The sequence below is a fragment of the Scomber scombrus genome, chromosome 11 (assembly GCF_963691925.1).
Source record: "Scomber scombrus chromosome 11, fScoSco1.1, whole genome shotgun sequence".
NCBI classification, from domain to species: Eukaryota; Metazoa; Chordata; class Actinopteri; order Scombriformes; family Scombridae; genus Scomber; species Scomber scombrus.
In genome coordinates, this window is record NC_084980.1 from 12,644,487 (window position 1) to 12,657,119 (window position 12,633).

A 12,633-nucleotide genomic window follows, 5' to 3' on the forward strand; every position below is an offset into this window, starting at 1 on the left:
CCTAATTTGCTCTTTCAGAAGAACATTTTTGTGTCACCTGACAAACTCCAACATCACAATGTTCCTCTGCACCACAGTTGTTGACTTTTTTCCTTTTAACAATTTCTGTCTCTGTCCATCCAGCGAATGCCACAACTCGTCTGATCGCATCAAGGTTCGCGTTTGGGACGAGGATGACGACATCAAGTCTCGAGTGAAACAGAGGTTCAAACGTGAGAGCGATGACTTCCTGGGTCAAACCATCATCGAAGTCCGCACTCTGAGTGGGGAGATGGACGTTTGGTACAACCTGGGTAAGTTTCTCAGATAAGAGGAAAGGTAGAATTAGAGACGGATGAGAGATGCGAGCAAGTCACGCAGAGACACGGATAATTGAAGTTCATGTCTGTTTGTAGATAGAGCATATTTAAGCCAACTAAGGAAGCATGTATATCTTTTTTTCATCTGACAGACAAGCGAACAGATAAGTCTGCTGTGTCAGGAGCCATCCGGATGCACATAAGTGTGGAGATCAAAGGAGAGGAGACGGTGGCTCCTTACCATGTCCAGTACACCTGTCTACATGAGGTCAGTCTCATTTGAACATCTGGTGGGAATCTTCCCAAAGTCATTCTTATCATGTGCACCTGAAATGACTGGAAATAAAACATTAAATATGCAAGAGCAACTTAATGTTCTGAGTTGATTAGTTCTAGTCAATTTAATTCAGGGTTTCCCATTAACCCAATCAGTCAACTTGTAAATGTTCTGTTTCTGCCCATATCCTCTAAGAAAATGTCCTTCCTTTCATAAAAAGTAGAAGCAAATTTTAGTTGACATCATTAGTAATTGACTATAATTACTCAACCATTTTACACTGATGAAGGGTCCTGGAAGCAGAATATACTTACATGAACAGTGTCTCATATTAGTCTCTTTTCATACGTCCTACAGCATAGAAAACATCACACTTTCCAACATTGATCTTCTAAATTGGGACAAAGTTTATTCCTGTTTCAGTTGTGGGGTTACAAGATTACGAGGTGTAACTAAAAAGCTTCTGGTTGTCTAAGCATCAATACTTATAATAGTAGTTCCAAAGATGAGTTCATATTAGCCCAAAACATATTTGTGCTGTAAATAATAATGTTAACTATAGATGTGGACTGAAAAGCATTTATCTGTCCTTCCTTTGCTTTCAGCATCTGTTCCAGTACACCACTGAGGAGCAGAATGGCGGAGTAGTAAAGATCCCTGATGCCAAAGGGGACGATGCCTGGAAGGTGTATTTTGAGGAGACAGCTCAGGAGATAGTCGATGAGTTTGCCATGAGATACGGAGTCGAGTCCATCTACCAGGCCATGACGTCAGTCCTACAAACATTGTTCTGAATGTCGAACTTTTAGAAATTAAATAAGCGAAATCAAATCAAATTAATTATTGTTTATTTGTCAGTATAAAGGGTTAAGAGCCCCTACATGTACTAAATGTTCTTTTCGCCTCTTCCATCCAACAGCCACTTTGCCTGCTTGTCATCTAAGTACATGTGCCCAGGAGTGCCAGCCGTGATGAGCACCCTGCTTGCCAACATAAACGCTTACTACGCCCACACCACGCAGTCCTCCAACAATGTTTCTGCCTCGGACAGATTTGCTGCATCAAACTTTGGCGTAAGTCCCTGAAAAAAAATACAGTAATATTTAGTTCCCTTCTCAATTAATGTAACTATAATGAAGAAAAGACCTCATCTTTCTATCTCTTGAGAAGATCATGGTACTCTTAAAAACTGAGTGCACTCTGGGGCTGTAGATAAAAGTCAGTGTAATGTGGCCCAGCCCACCTCTTCAAGCATCCAATCAGCCGAGCTTTGTTAGATCCGGTCTTGGGTTTGTGTAGTCAAATGGTAACAAATAATCTGTCAACTGTGAAGTGTTTCAAGTGGTTTGTTCTGTGTTTGTGTCTTTCTCTTATTTAGAAGGAGAGGTTTGTCAAACTACTGGATCAGCTGCACAACTCCCTGAGGATCGACCTGTCCATGTATCGGGTACTGTCTGCTTCTCTCTATTGTAACACCTGCTGAACAACTAGATACTGAATTACATGCCAATACAGTCACGAGTGCTGTTTATTGTTTATTTAACTGTCTCTTGCTGGTCACATTTGTTTGTGATACTTCTGTGTGCACACATATGCTTGCTTTCTGTTTTGGGACTAAGGTGAAAATGACGTGGTCATTTTGTTAATATTTATTTTTCTTGCATTGAAAAAAATGTTTTGTGCAGTTTCCAGTCATCTCAATGTGTGTTTGTGAACGTGCTTTCAGAATAATTTCCCTGCCAGCAGTCCTGAAAGACTCCAAGACCTCAAGTCTACTGTTGACCTGCTGACAAGCATCACGTTCTTCAGGATGAAGGTAAGAATGAGTTGCAGAAATGTACCTTTTCTTTTCTTTTAACTGAACTTCAAACTAAACATGGTTCAAATTTCAAGCACTTTCTGGAAAGCAGCCTGAAGCCCAAACTGAGAGTCAGCTTAACATTACCCTATACAAACTGAAGCTATTATCATGAAACTGTGTGTGTGTGTGTGTGTGTGTGTGTGTGTGTGTGTGTGTGTGTGTGTGTGTGTGTGTGTGTGTGTGTGTGTGTGTGTGTGTGTGTGTGTGTGTGTGTGTGTGTGTGTGTGTGTGTGTGTGTGTGTGTGTTAAGTATGTTGGTGCTATTTGTGCAGCTTAGTGAGTTTACGGTTAAATTCCTACTGATAACCCCTGCTGGAAAGGAAGGAGAACGAGGTATAACAGAAGAGGAATGGGAGGATTTATGTGAGCTACAATGGAAAACTTCAAGTTCAGCTTTATAGAGCGAGCTTTGTTGGAAAAACCTCATTAGGTTCTTCATTACTCCAGTTCAAAAGAGTCATTATACCAAATCTTCCAACTGCTTTAAACAGTGCGGGTTCTCCGAGGCAAATCATTATCATATATTCTGGTCTTGCCCATTATTAATTCCTTTCTGGCAGGAGATTCATAAAGTTCTGCAAAAAGTACTCAATTTAAACTAGAGACCCTGTATTTGGGCACTCTGTCGCCAGAAAATGTTACCTCTTATGTTGGACGTCTATTTCAGATTGTAAGCGCAGCTGACAGGAAAACCCATTGCTGCACTCGAAAGAGGCTAAAACCTGAAATATCTACAGTGGATGATTGGATTGATGTTATTTATGGTATCTTTAGGATGGAAACATTACTTTTTCTATTAGACTGCAATTTGGACAATTTTTTGAAAAGATGGGAAAATTGGATTGTGCACAATCAAGCTATATTGTATTTAAATGTATATATTTGTATTTTTATATACATTATTCCTCCTTATTTGCTTCTGTATTATCTATTTTAACTCAATTTTACTTTCTGTTACAACAACTGTATTTTACAAAAGCTCAGATAGAAAAGGCTTTTAAGTCCTATGAGAGTAATTGCATTGCTTGTATGGGCCTTGGTATAACCCAATAAAAAGAGAATTTAAAAAAAAAAGAGTGAGTGATAACCCCTGCTAAGACTGTGCGTGTCTTAGCAGGGGTTTGAAGATGTTTTGAATTCAAGCATATGTTGTGTCACATTTGTGTTCAGGTCCAGGAGCTGCAGAGTCCCCCCAGGGCGAGCCAGGTGGTGAAGGACTGTGTAAAAGCCTGTCTCAACTCCACCTATGAGTACATTTTCAATAACTGCCACGACCTCTACAACAGGGAATACCAGACAGATCCTGTAAGTCTGTGTATGTGTGTGTGTGAAGCAAACATACTGTATTTGTGTATTTGCAGATGTTGCCATTGCAATTTCCGTGTTCTTTGATGTAGGTATCAGGACACTACTACGAATAAATACTGAAAGTACACTTTTATCCTTAAATACTGTAGGTTTTATCTCCATAATCGACTGGAACATTTACAAACTATTTCAGCATAAGAATACAGCTTTTTTTTAAATCAATATGAAGATGTAAAACCACCACCTATTTTTGTCTCCAGTCAAAGGCCGTCCCTCCAGATGAGCAGGGTCCCAGCGTCAAAAACCTTGACTTCTGGTCAAAGCTCATCACACTCATCGTTTCCATCATAGAGGAAGACAAAAACTCTTACACTCACTGCCTTAATCAGTGAGTATCTGCTTTTTTGTTTGACAGCTGTGTGTGATTGATTTAAAGAATAGACACAGTGTTAGAATATAAGAGGAGCGTCACAGCATTAAGAGAAACTAAAAAACAGACCAAACAGCGGATACTTTGTGTTTGTTTTAAGGCTAAAGGCTGCCTCATGTCAGTTTTAAATGTTAAATAAACAAAGATGTACTTAGTATCTAAGAATGTCATATTATGAAAACCAATTGTAAAATACCAACAACAGTATTTTTCTGTGTTATATTGCTGTGTTTGTTTGTTCTTGCAATGTGAACTGATAGTAAACCTTTAGCCTGTGTTAAAATTGTTAATTTATACCTCATTATTAATTCAAATGGACTCTCTGGCTTTTCTCTTGCTTTAGACATAAAAATAAGCCTGGGTTATCTTATTAAATAATACAGTACCACTACTGCACACATGACTGGATTTCGGTCTGAGCACTGTGCTGCCTCTCACAGGTTTCCCCAGGAACTGAACGTGGGCAAGATCAGCGCTGAGGTCATGTGGAATATGTTTGCACAAGATATGAGATACGCCATGGAAGGTCAGTTTCTGTGTTGGAGTGGGTGGAGATGATGCCTGGAAAAAGGGAGATGAGACTTTAGTGTGTGTTAGGGGAACATATCTTGAAAAAAATGTTGAGAGAAAGCATTAGTGTTGATGAAGTGGGACTTTTCTTTCTTTCTCTTTGTTATTCAGAGCATGAGAAACACCGCTTGTGTAAGAGTGCAGATTATATGAACTTGCACTTCAAGGTGAAGTGGCTTTATAATGAGTACTGCAAGGAGCTGCCCACTTTCCAGAAGCATGTTCCTGAATATCCTGCGTGAGTATTTTCTCTATAGCATCCAAACCATCCCTCCTACATTCATCACCGTGAGACAGAGACTCATGTTGCTGCTGCTTATTCTCTCCTCTGCAGCTGGTTTGAGCCATTTGTCATCATGTGGTTGGACGAAAATGAGGAAGTGTCCAGAGATTTTCTACATGGAGCTCTGGAAAGGGACAAAAAAGATGGGGTAACTGCTATCATCTGCACACTTTACATGTAAAATCATGCCCACCTGGAATATTAACTAGCTTGTTAACAGCTAGACAATTCACAGCTTGTTGCTCACGTCTCTGCAAGGGCTGTAAAACAACAAACTTACACCTAAGAATACCTAGATTTTAAAAAACGTGGATTTTAATATTTATTTAAGATGATCACATACAGACTGATTCTTACTCTACAAACAATGTCAGTTTGAAATGTCATGTTGCTAAAGTTTGCTTTATTTTGTCAAAGCAAACTTTGCAGAAAAAGTAGGGAGAAAAGAACTGCACGAAGGCGGATAAGATAATCATGTAAATTTCACTGAAATTCAACAATTAAATTCTGCTGAGGCAGCAATAAAATAGGAGAGCTTAGATTTGACCTCCTACCTGCAGCATCTGCACCCTCCGAAAACATGTATTCATGCATTTCTCATGCAAATTCAGGAAGTTCACATCAACTCTACTGACTCAGCACATTCCAGTCTGAGAAGAGCAGGTTGAAGGCCTCAAGGCAATCAATACTGACTCAATACCAAAGGCAAATGAAAAAAGCTTCACTGCAGAGAAGAGTAGATGCTATAGCACAACTCGATGTACACACACACAAACCACACACTGACTCGCACTCTCAGCTTCAGCTCACGCCTACATCTCCACGCGGCGAGAAGGTCGATACAAAGCAGCTGAAGATTCTCCCAGCTCATATGTCAGGAATCCTTTGGGTCCAATTAATGTCGCCTAAAGCAGTTTCTGCTTTCCTGCATCAGCAAAACTGCATTCCCCAGGCCCAGTCACATACCATAACACTATTCACTTCTGGGATAATGGCCGGACTGCTAATGAGGGTTCTGCTCCCCATCATAACCCTCTGATTGTCTGCATCACTCTCATGCAAACGCTTTCAGAGGAATCACTTCACAAATCTTCTTAATGCAGTCACATGCAGATATGGAGAATATGAAGGACGTGAGAAACACCAGTACAGAGGCCAGTTTTATTGTCCATGATCTGTTGCAGTACTATGAACTTGTCTCATTGGGCGGACCTCATGGGAATCCAACACCTCATATTGAGTGTTTTACAGCTGCAGCATCAGCACCAAAAAAGCTCTTCTCCTCTTTAATACTTTTCCCTCCGGTTCTCTTCTTTCTTCTCGTTCTCCAGTTCCAGGTCACATCAGAGCACGCTTTGTTCTCCTGCTCTGTGGTGGACGTGTTCTCTCAGCTCAATCAGAGCTTTGAAATCATCCGCAAACTGGAGTGTCCCGACCCTCAGATTGTCGGCAACTACATGAAGAGATTCGCCAAGGTGACTTTCACAGAGAATTTATTTACGTTAGCAGCGACTCTTATGTAATATACAGTATTAATGTGTACATTCTTTCTGTATTTGCTTTGTTTCTCTCTCTTAGACTATCGGCAATGTCCTGCTGTCTTACGCTGACATCATAGCGAAGGACTTTCCAAATCATGTCAAGAAGGAGAAAGTGGTAGGTGTTTGAAATATTTAAAAAAGGCTGACATAAATGTTTATAATAGTAGACAGATGTAGAGGAAAAGTTTGGTCCAACAAAGTATTGGATGGAAATTTGTGTCAGGGGAATAAAGAATGGTGACGGATTTAATAGTTTCATTTATGCTCCACTTTTGAGATGTACACTGTTCTGTGTTGTATGTGGTCAGGTTAATTAATTTCAGCACAATAAAGCACATTTTAGTGTAATAGCCATGCCCAGCCATGAAAGTGGACTGCACTCCCACAGAGACCAGGAGCCCCGGAGGAGCAGTAATTACTGAAAACTCAAGCTTCTCCTGCCCTGCATCACCAAGAGTGTTTTCGCCAAAGAAGCAATAAAAAAAGTTAGGAGGACTAACCTTGATTGATTCGAATAGAAAGCTGGGAGCGGACAGAGAGAGGGTGAAAAAGAGAAGTGTGTAATGATTTTTCTTTCTCTCCACAGCCGTGTATCATCATCAATAACATCCAGCAGCTGAGAGTTCAGTTGGAGAAGATGTTTGAGGCCATGGGAGGCAAAGACGTAAGTTTCCATAAATGCAGCTTTGGTTGTGATCGTGTCCCAATATGACATCTGTGCATGCCTTCATTCATTCCAATTTATCTTCTTCCAGCTCAATGTGGAGGCAAGTGACTTCCTGAAGGAGCTGCAGAACAAACTCAACAGCGTCATGGACGACCTCAGCCACATCTTCGCTGTCAGGTGAGTGTGTCTGTACTATTCCTGCCTGGAACAAAGAGCCGCTGCGACCAGCCTCTTTAACTGATGTCAAGGTCTGTTGTTGTGTTATTGTAGTTTCCAGCCCCAGATTCTGGACAATGTGAGGCAGATGGGGGACATCCTGGCCCAGGTCAAAGGTCAGACGGTACCGGCCAATGGCAGCGTGGTTCAGGAGGCGGACAACGTGCTGCAGCCCATCATGGACTTTTTGGACAGCAAGTGAGTTGGGCAGGGTATCAAATATCAATACTTTTTTAGCACTGACCAAATGTGTCTGCAGCATCCAGTTCCAGCATCAAAAACTGGCAAACATTAATAGTTGGCATCCAGTGTTTGCTCAAATTATTATTTCCCAGCTTTAATCAGATTTTTTTTGTATGTAAATCAGAAAAAATTGTAGAGTTGAGACTCTATTTAGGCAAACTTCTTGTATGGTTGATTTTTCTTCAATAACTGTGACCACTCAAGCATCTGGGAGCTCTGCATATTTTGCTAAATTAAAAGGAAGTTTTTAGAAACATATTCCTCAAACTAAAGATTTTGTTTTTAAATCAGTGCCAAAACTCTTTTTTTAAAAATGACAGCCAACCCTGACAAATACTGTTTGTACTTAATGGTCATAGCAGTCAATTTATCCGTTGAGAGATTGTGTGTTTTTGTATTTCAGCCTGTCGCTGTTTGCTAAGATCTGTGAGAAGACAGTTCTGAAGAGAGTACTGAAGGAGCTCTGGAAACTGGTGATGAACACAATGGAGAAAACAATTGTGCTTCCTACACTAACTGACCAGACGGTATGTAACAAACAACTACACACTCTCTTTATTTACATTTCCTTCCAAACACTGTTTCTTCAATTCCTTTCCAGACAGTGCTCCATTGCGATTGTACATTGATCATCTATCTCAACATGGCCCCACGCTCTCCCTTCTTTCTTTAGGTCATTGTGTGTGTGTGTGTGTGTGTGTGTGTGTGTGTGTGTGTGTGTGTGTGTGTGTGTGTGTGTGTGTGTGTGTGTGTGTGTGTGTGTGTGTGTGTGTGTGTGTGTGTGTGTGTGTGTGTGTGTGTGTGTGTGTGTGTGTGTGTGTGTGTGTGTGTGTGTGTGTGTGTGTGTGTGTGTGTGTGTGTGTGTGTGTGTGTGTGTGTGAGCATGAAGAAACACCACTAACACACTCTCCTACCTTCACAGACCAGAGGGAGCCTCAACACCACCCTCTGTAGCCTTTGTCATAGTTGTATTCCTCCTCTCTCTGTGGATATAAGTGGCTAACCTGATTTAGATGACAGCACAGTACACAAGAGAAAACACTACCTGCCCGAAGCATTTAAACCTTTTGTCTCTCCCTTTTTGAAATGTACTCCCAAAATGTAGTGTATTCTGAGTATTCATTTGAAAAATACGTTCACACAGTTTTAATTCTGATCTACATTTTGAGAATATTTACTTGTTTCCCACTTCTCCCCTTCACTCTTGAGGCTCATTTATTGTTTCTCCAACTGACTGTCCGCACTAATCCTCCAGAAGTCACCTCTCACTCTGTTAATCTTCCTCACCTGCACATCTCTCAAACACCACTGTTTCTTTACTGTACTGTACTCACTCGTCTGTCTTTCTCTGCTTGACAGGGCACCCAGATGATCTTCAATGCTGCTAAGGATTTAGGCCAGCTTTCCAAGCTCAAGGTGATAAAACAGGAGACAGACAAAAAATATATACAATGAAATGTAACCATAATTAATATTTTTACAGTTGTAGGTGTATAAACTGACGGCTTTATTTGTTTATCTGTTCTACAGGAGCACATGGGCCGAGAAGAGGCCAAAGCCCTGACTCCTAAACAGTGTGCAGTAATAGAGCTGGCACTGGACACTATTAAGGTATGGTAATGATCAGTAGACACATGAGTGCTCTTGGTTCTTACTTTTTTAATATTTTTGGTTTGGTCATCACTGAAGAACAGGAAATTTTCCTGGAGTGATCACTAATTGAGATAGATTTGTACTTTAGTTTTAGGTTCAGATTCACTTTGTGTAGCAGACAACAGAATGTTACTTTGGCAAATATAAGTGAATTCTTGGGGTCAAAATCACTCCTAAGGAGATGCTCCCTCTGTTACAAAACATAAAATGTTCATCTTACCTCTGTTATTGGTAAAATGTTATTTTTAGTGTCAAATATCTGACTAACTGACATATTACTTTGTGCAAACTTGCTGTTTGAGTTACCAAACCAGCTTCAAATCAACCTGCTTTTGCTTCATAGCCCCAAGGCTGACAATGTTGTTGCACATCAGCAGGCAGTTTTGTCACACCCACATTTTCCATTTAGAGCTCACCGTGTCTTCTCACTCCGTGCCTGTTTGACACATACCTATCTACAATATGTTTGTCATGTCGCATCTGTTACGCAGCAATACTTCCATGCTGGCGGTGTGGGGCTGAAGAAAACATTCTTGGAAAAGAGTCCAGACCTGCAGTCTCTGCGCTACGCCTTGTCTCTGTACACGCAGGCCACAGACAAACTCATCAGGAAGTTTGTCCTCTCACAGAACGCTCAGGGTACAACTTCAAACACACACACACACACACACACACACACACACACACACACACACACACACACACACAAACTCTGTCACACAGCAGGTTCTAACAATTTTACACAAACATGCATTCACCTACTTTCAAACAGCTCCACTGCCTTTTCTTACTGTCACTACAGTTTATACAGTTTATGGATTTAAATGGGATTATGGAATTAAATAGAATAACTTGCCTACAGTGCTGGGAGAAAATGTTTAATGTATTGCTTCACTTAGTTAAAAAAAAGAAGCTGTTTGCATTTACTGGTTTTAGTTGAATACAGAATAAATGTCCACAGATAGATTTTAGAGCAGCAGAAAATGTAAAAAAGGACAATATGGCTGCCCAGGTATCCTTCATATGCAGATGATATTACTTCCCACATACACACAGCCCACCTTACCTATTAACTATTTTAGGTGACGTACTTTCCACATGCTGTCCTAATGAACATCTTTTTTGTGATCTTCTCCTTCTGTCATCATCTGTCTCCTCTCAGTCCATGGAGGGAAAGGGATCAGGTACTCAGCAAACGAAGACACGCCACCGGAGAAACGTACGTGTCAGCACTGTTATGTAATATTTGCGTTTCCCCCAGAACAAACCACAGCAGCTCAGACATCTGTGTGATCCAACTGTCATAAAACAAAAGATAACTCGAGACAGTGAGCAGCCCATCGCACAACCTCAACTTTCACTCTGCGTAATTATCTAAAAAAAAAAAGTATGACGCATGCATAATATTATTATATATATATATATATATATATATATATATATATATATATATATATATGTCACTGCAGTGACTGGAGATCAAGGTAGGGTAGGATGTGCAAGGCGCTGATACAACTAAAGATCTGTCCAGAAACTTGTGTTGCAGTTTGGATTCTTTCAGATTCATCTCCTTTTATCTTTTCCCTTTTTTCAAAAGCTTCTTTACTCAGCCAAGTTCTACTCATCTAATTATAACAGAGTGTGTGTGTGTGTGTGTGTGTGTGTGTGTGTGTGTGTGTGTGTGTGTGTGTGTGTGTGTGTGTGTGTGTGTGTGTGTGTGTGTGTGTGTGTGTGTGTGTGTGTGTGTGTGTGTGTGTGTGTGTGTGTGTGTGTGTGTGTGTGTGTGTGTGTGTGTGTGTGTGTGTGTGTGTGTGTGTGTGTGTGTGTGTGTGTGGTTTCAGCATGTTTAAATTTAGTTCACAATGTGCTGATGCATCCCAATTCTTCAAGTCATAGATTTGAATAATTGTGCTAAACTGTAGAAACACACCACTTATGGCTATCTGAAGCACTGCAAATACACACGCCATCAGGGTTCAATCAACTACTTACTGAGTGTGTCTTTACAGCATCTGGAGTGGATGCAGTTGGAGAGGTGATCATGAACGTGGACATCTTACCCCAGCCTAATGGAGAACACAAGATCAGTGTCAAAGGTAAAAATCAGTGCAAGCTGCACCCCTGTCCCATTTTTAACAAAAATATCTGAATTCCTTCTCTTTTCCTCTCTTACCCTCCTTCTGTGTCTTACTTATCTCACTTTCTTCCTTCAGTGGTGGCAGCCAATGACCTTAAATGGAAGGCGCAGGGTTTCCGGCCCTTCGTGGAAGTCTACATCATCGGTCCTCACCTCAGTGACAAGAAGAGGAAATTTGCAACCAAGTCCAAGAACAACACCTGGTCACCTAAGTTCAGTGAGAGCTTCCAGTAGTGAGTATGTTAGAACTGAGAGGGTCAATTGGGAACTGATACTGATATTTACTCTACTAAAAACACTAGAAATATAACACTAGAAACAAGAAATATAACGTCTGTGTTATTTCAGCTCCTTGGGTACTGAGGTTGGTCCAGAGAGCTACGAGCTGCAGGTGTGTGTGAAGGACTACTGCTTTGCCAGAGAGGACCGCACCGTGGGCATGGCTGTGCTGCAGGTGAAGGACATGGCCAACAAGAGCAGCGTCAGCTGCTGGATGCCACTGGGCAGGCGTGTCCACATGGACGAGACGGGCCTGACGGTGCTGCGCATCCTCTCTCAGCGCAACAACGACGATGTGGCGAAAGAGTTCGTCAAGCTCAAGTCAGACCAGCGTTCAGCAGAGGAGGGCCGCAGCTGAGGGAGCGAGGAAGAGGAGCGCACATGTGCACAAAAACACCAGAGACGTACCTGATAGACATAGTATTATGCACACATATAGTACTCACCCTTTCATAGATAGACAACCATGTGCAATACACAAGCACACACATGAAAATGCTCTATTGTACATATACCTGCATACATTATGCAACATTTTCATTGCAACGTTATCAATGCAAACATGAAAGAATATGTTTATAAAAAGTCATATTTAATTTTGAATATTTCAACAGCTGCCCTACTCAGACCTCTTGGTTTTGGGTTAGCCACACATTAGCGAGCACTTGTCATTCCCTCATTCAGCCTTTCCTATAAAACATCACACCTTTTATATGCTGTACATTTAGATGTGAAATGATGCAACGCAGAACAACAAAACCATGTGAATAGTTTGAGAACGACCACTTTGCACTTTTGCTTCTCTGTGTCTTCAGGAGAGCAGTCCTCGCCTAGCTATGCTCTGTCCGTCTGTCTGCTTGCCTGCCTGA

At 41.1% G+C, this 12,633-nt stretch overlaps 1 protein-coding gene across 1 annotated transcript in view; it reads left to right on the plus strand.

Moving 5' to 3' along the window:
* The window catches only part of LOC133990814 (protein unc-13 homolog A-like), a 29,275-nt gene extending 16,998 nt beyond the window's left edge, over positions 1-12,277 (plus strand). Inside the window, exons 18-40 of the mRNA XM_062429220.1 lie at positions 124-293; positions 452-567; positions 1,182-1,345; positions 1,496-1,649; positions 1,955-2,023; positions 2,303-2,392; positions 3,608-3,742; positions 4,006-4,133; positions 4,616-4,701; positions 4,857-4,983; positions 5,080-5,176; positions 6,360-6,503; positions 6,607-6,690; positions 7,156-7,233; positions 7,325-7,413; positions 7,507-7,650; positions 8,099-8,222; positions 9,055-9,111; positions 9,226-9,306; positions 9,840-9,987; positions 11,358-11,444; positions 11,562-11,718; positions 11,834-12,277. Coding sequence (XP_062285204.1) covers positions 124-293; positions 452-567; positions 1,182-1,345; positions 1,496-1,649; positions 1,955-2,023; positions 2,303-2,392; positions 3,608-3,742; positions 4,006-4,133; positions 4,616-4,701; positions 4,857-4,983; positions 5,080-5,176; positions 6,360-6,503; positions 6,607-6,690; positions 7,156-7,233; positions 7,325-7,413; positions 7,507-7,650; positions 8,099-8,222; positions 9,055-9,111; positions 9,226-9,306; positions 9,840-9,987; positions 11,358-11,444; positions 11,562-11,718; positions 11,834-12,122 — 2,818 coding nt within the window. The 3' untranslated portion in view covers positions 12,123-12,277. The remainder of the gene's footprint in view (positions 1-123; positions 294-451; positions 568-1,181; positions 1,346-1,495; positions 1,650-1,954; positions 2,024-2,302; positions 2,393-3,607; positions 3,743-4,005; positions 4,134-4,615; positions 4,702-4,856; positions 4,984-5,079; positions 5,177-6,359; positions 6,504-6,606; positions 6,691-7,155; positions 7,234-7,324; positions 7,414-7,506; positions 7,651-8,098; positions 8,223-9,054; positions 9,112-9,225; positions 9,307-9,839; positions 9,988-11,357; positions 11,445-11,561; positions 11,719-11,833) is intronic.
* The last annotated feature ends 356 nt before the right edge of the window (positions 12,278-12,633 follow it).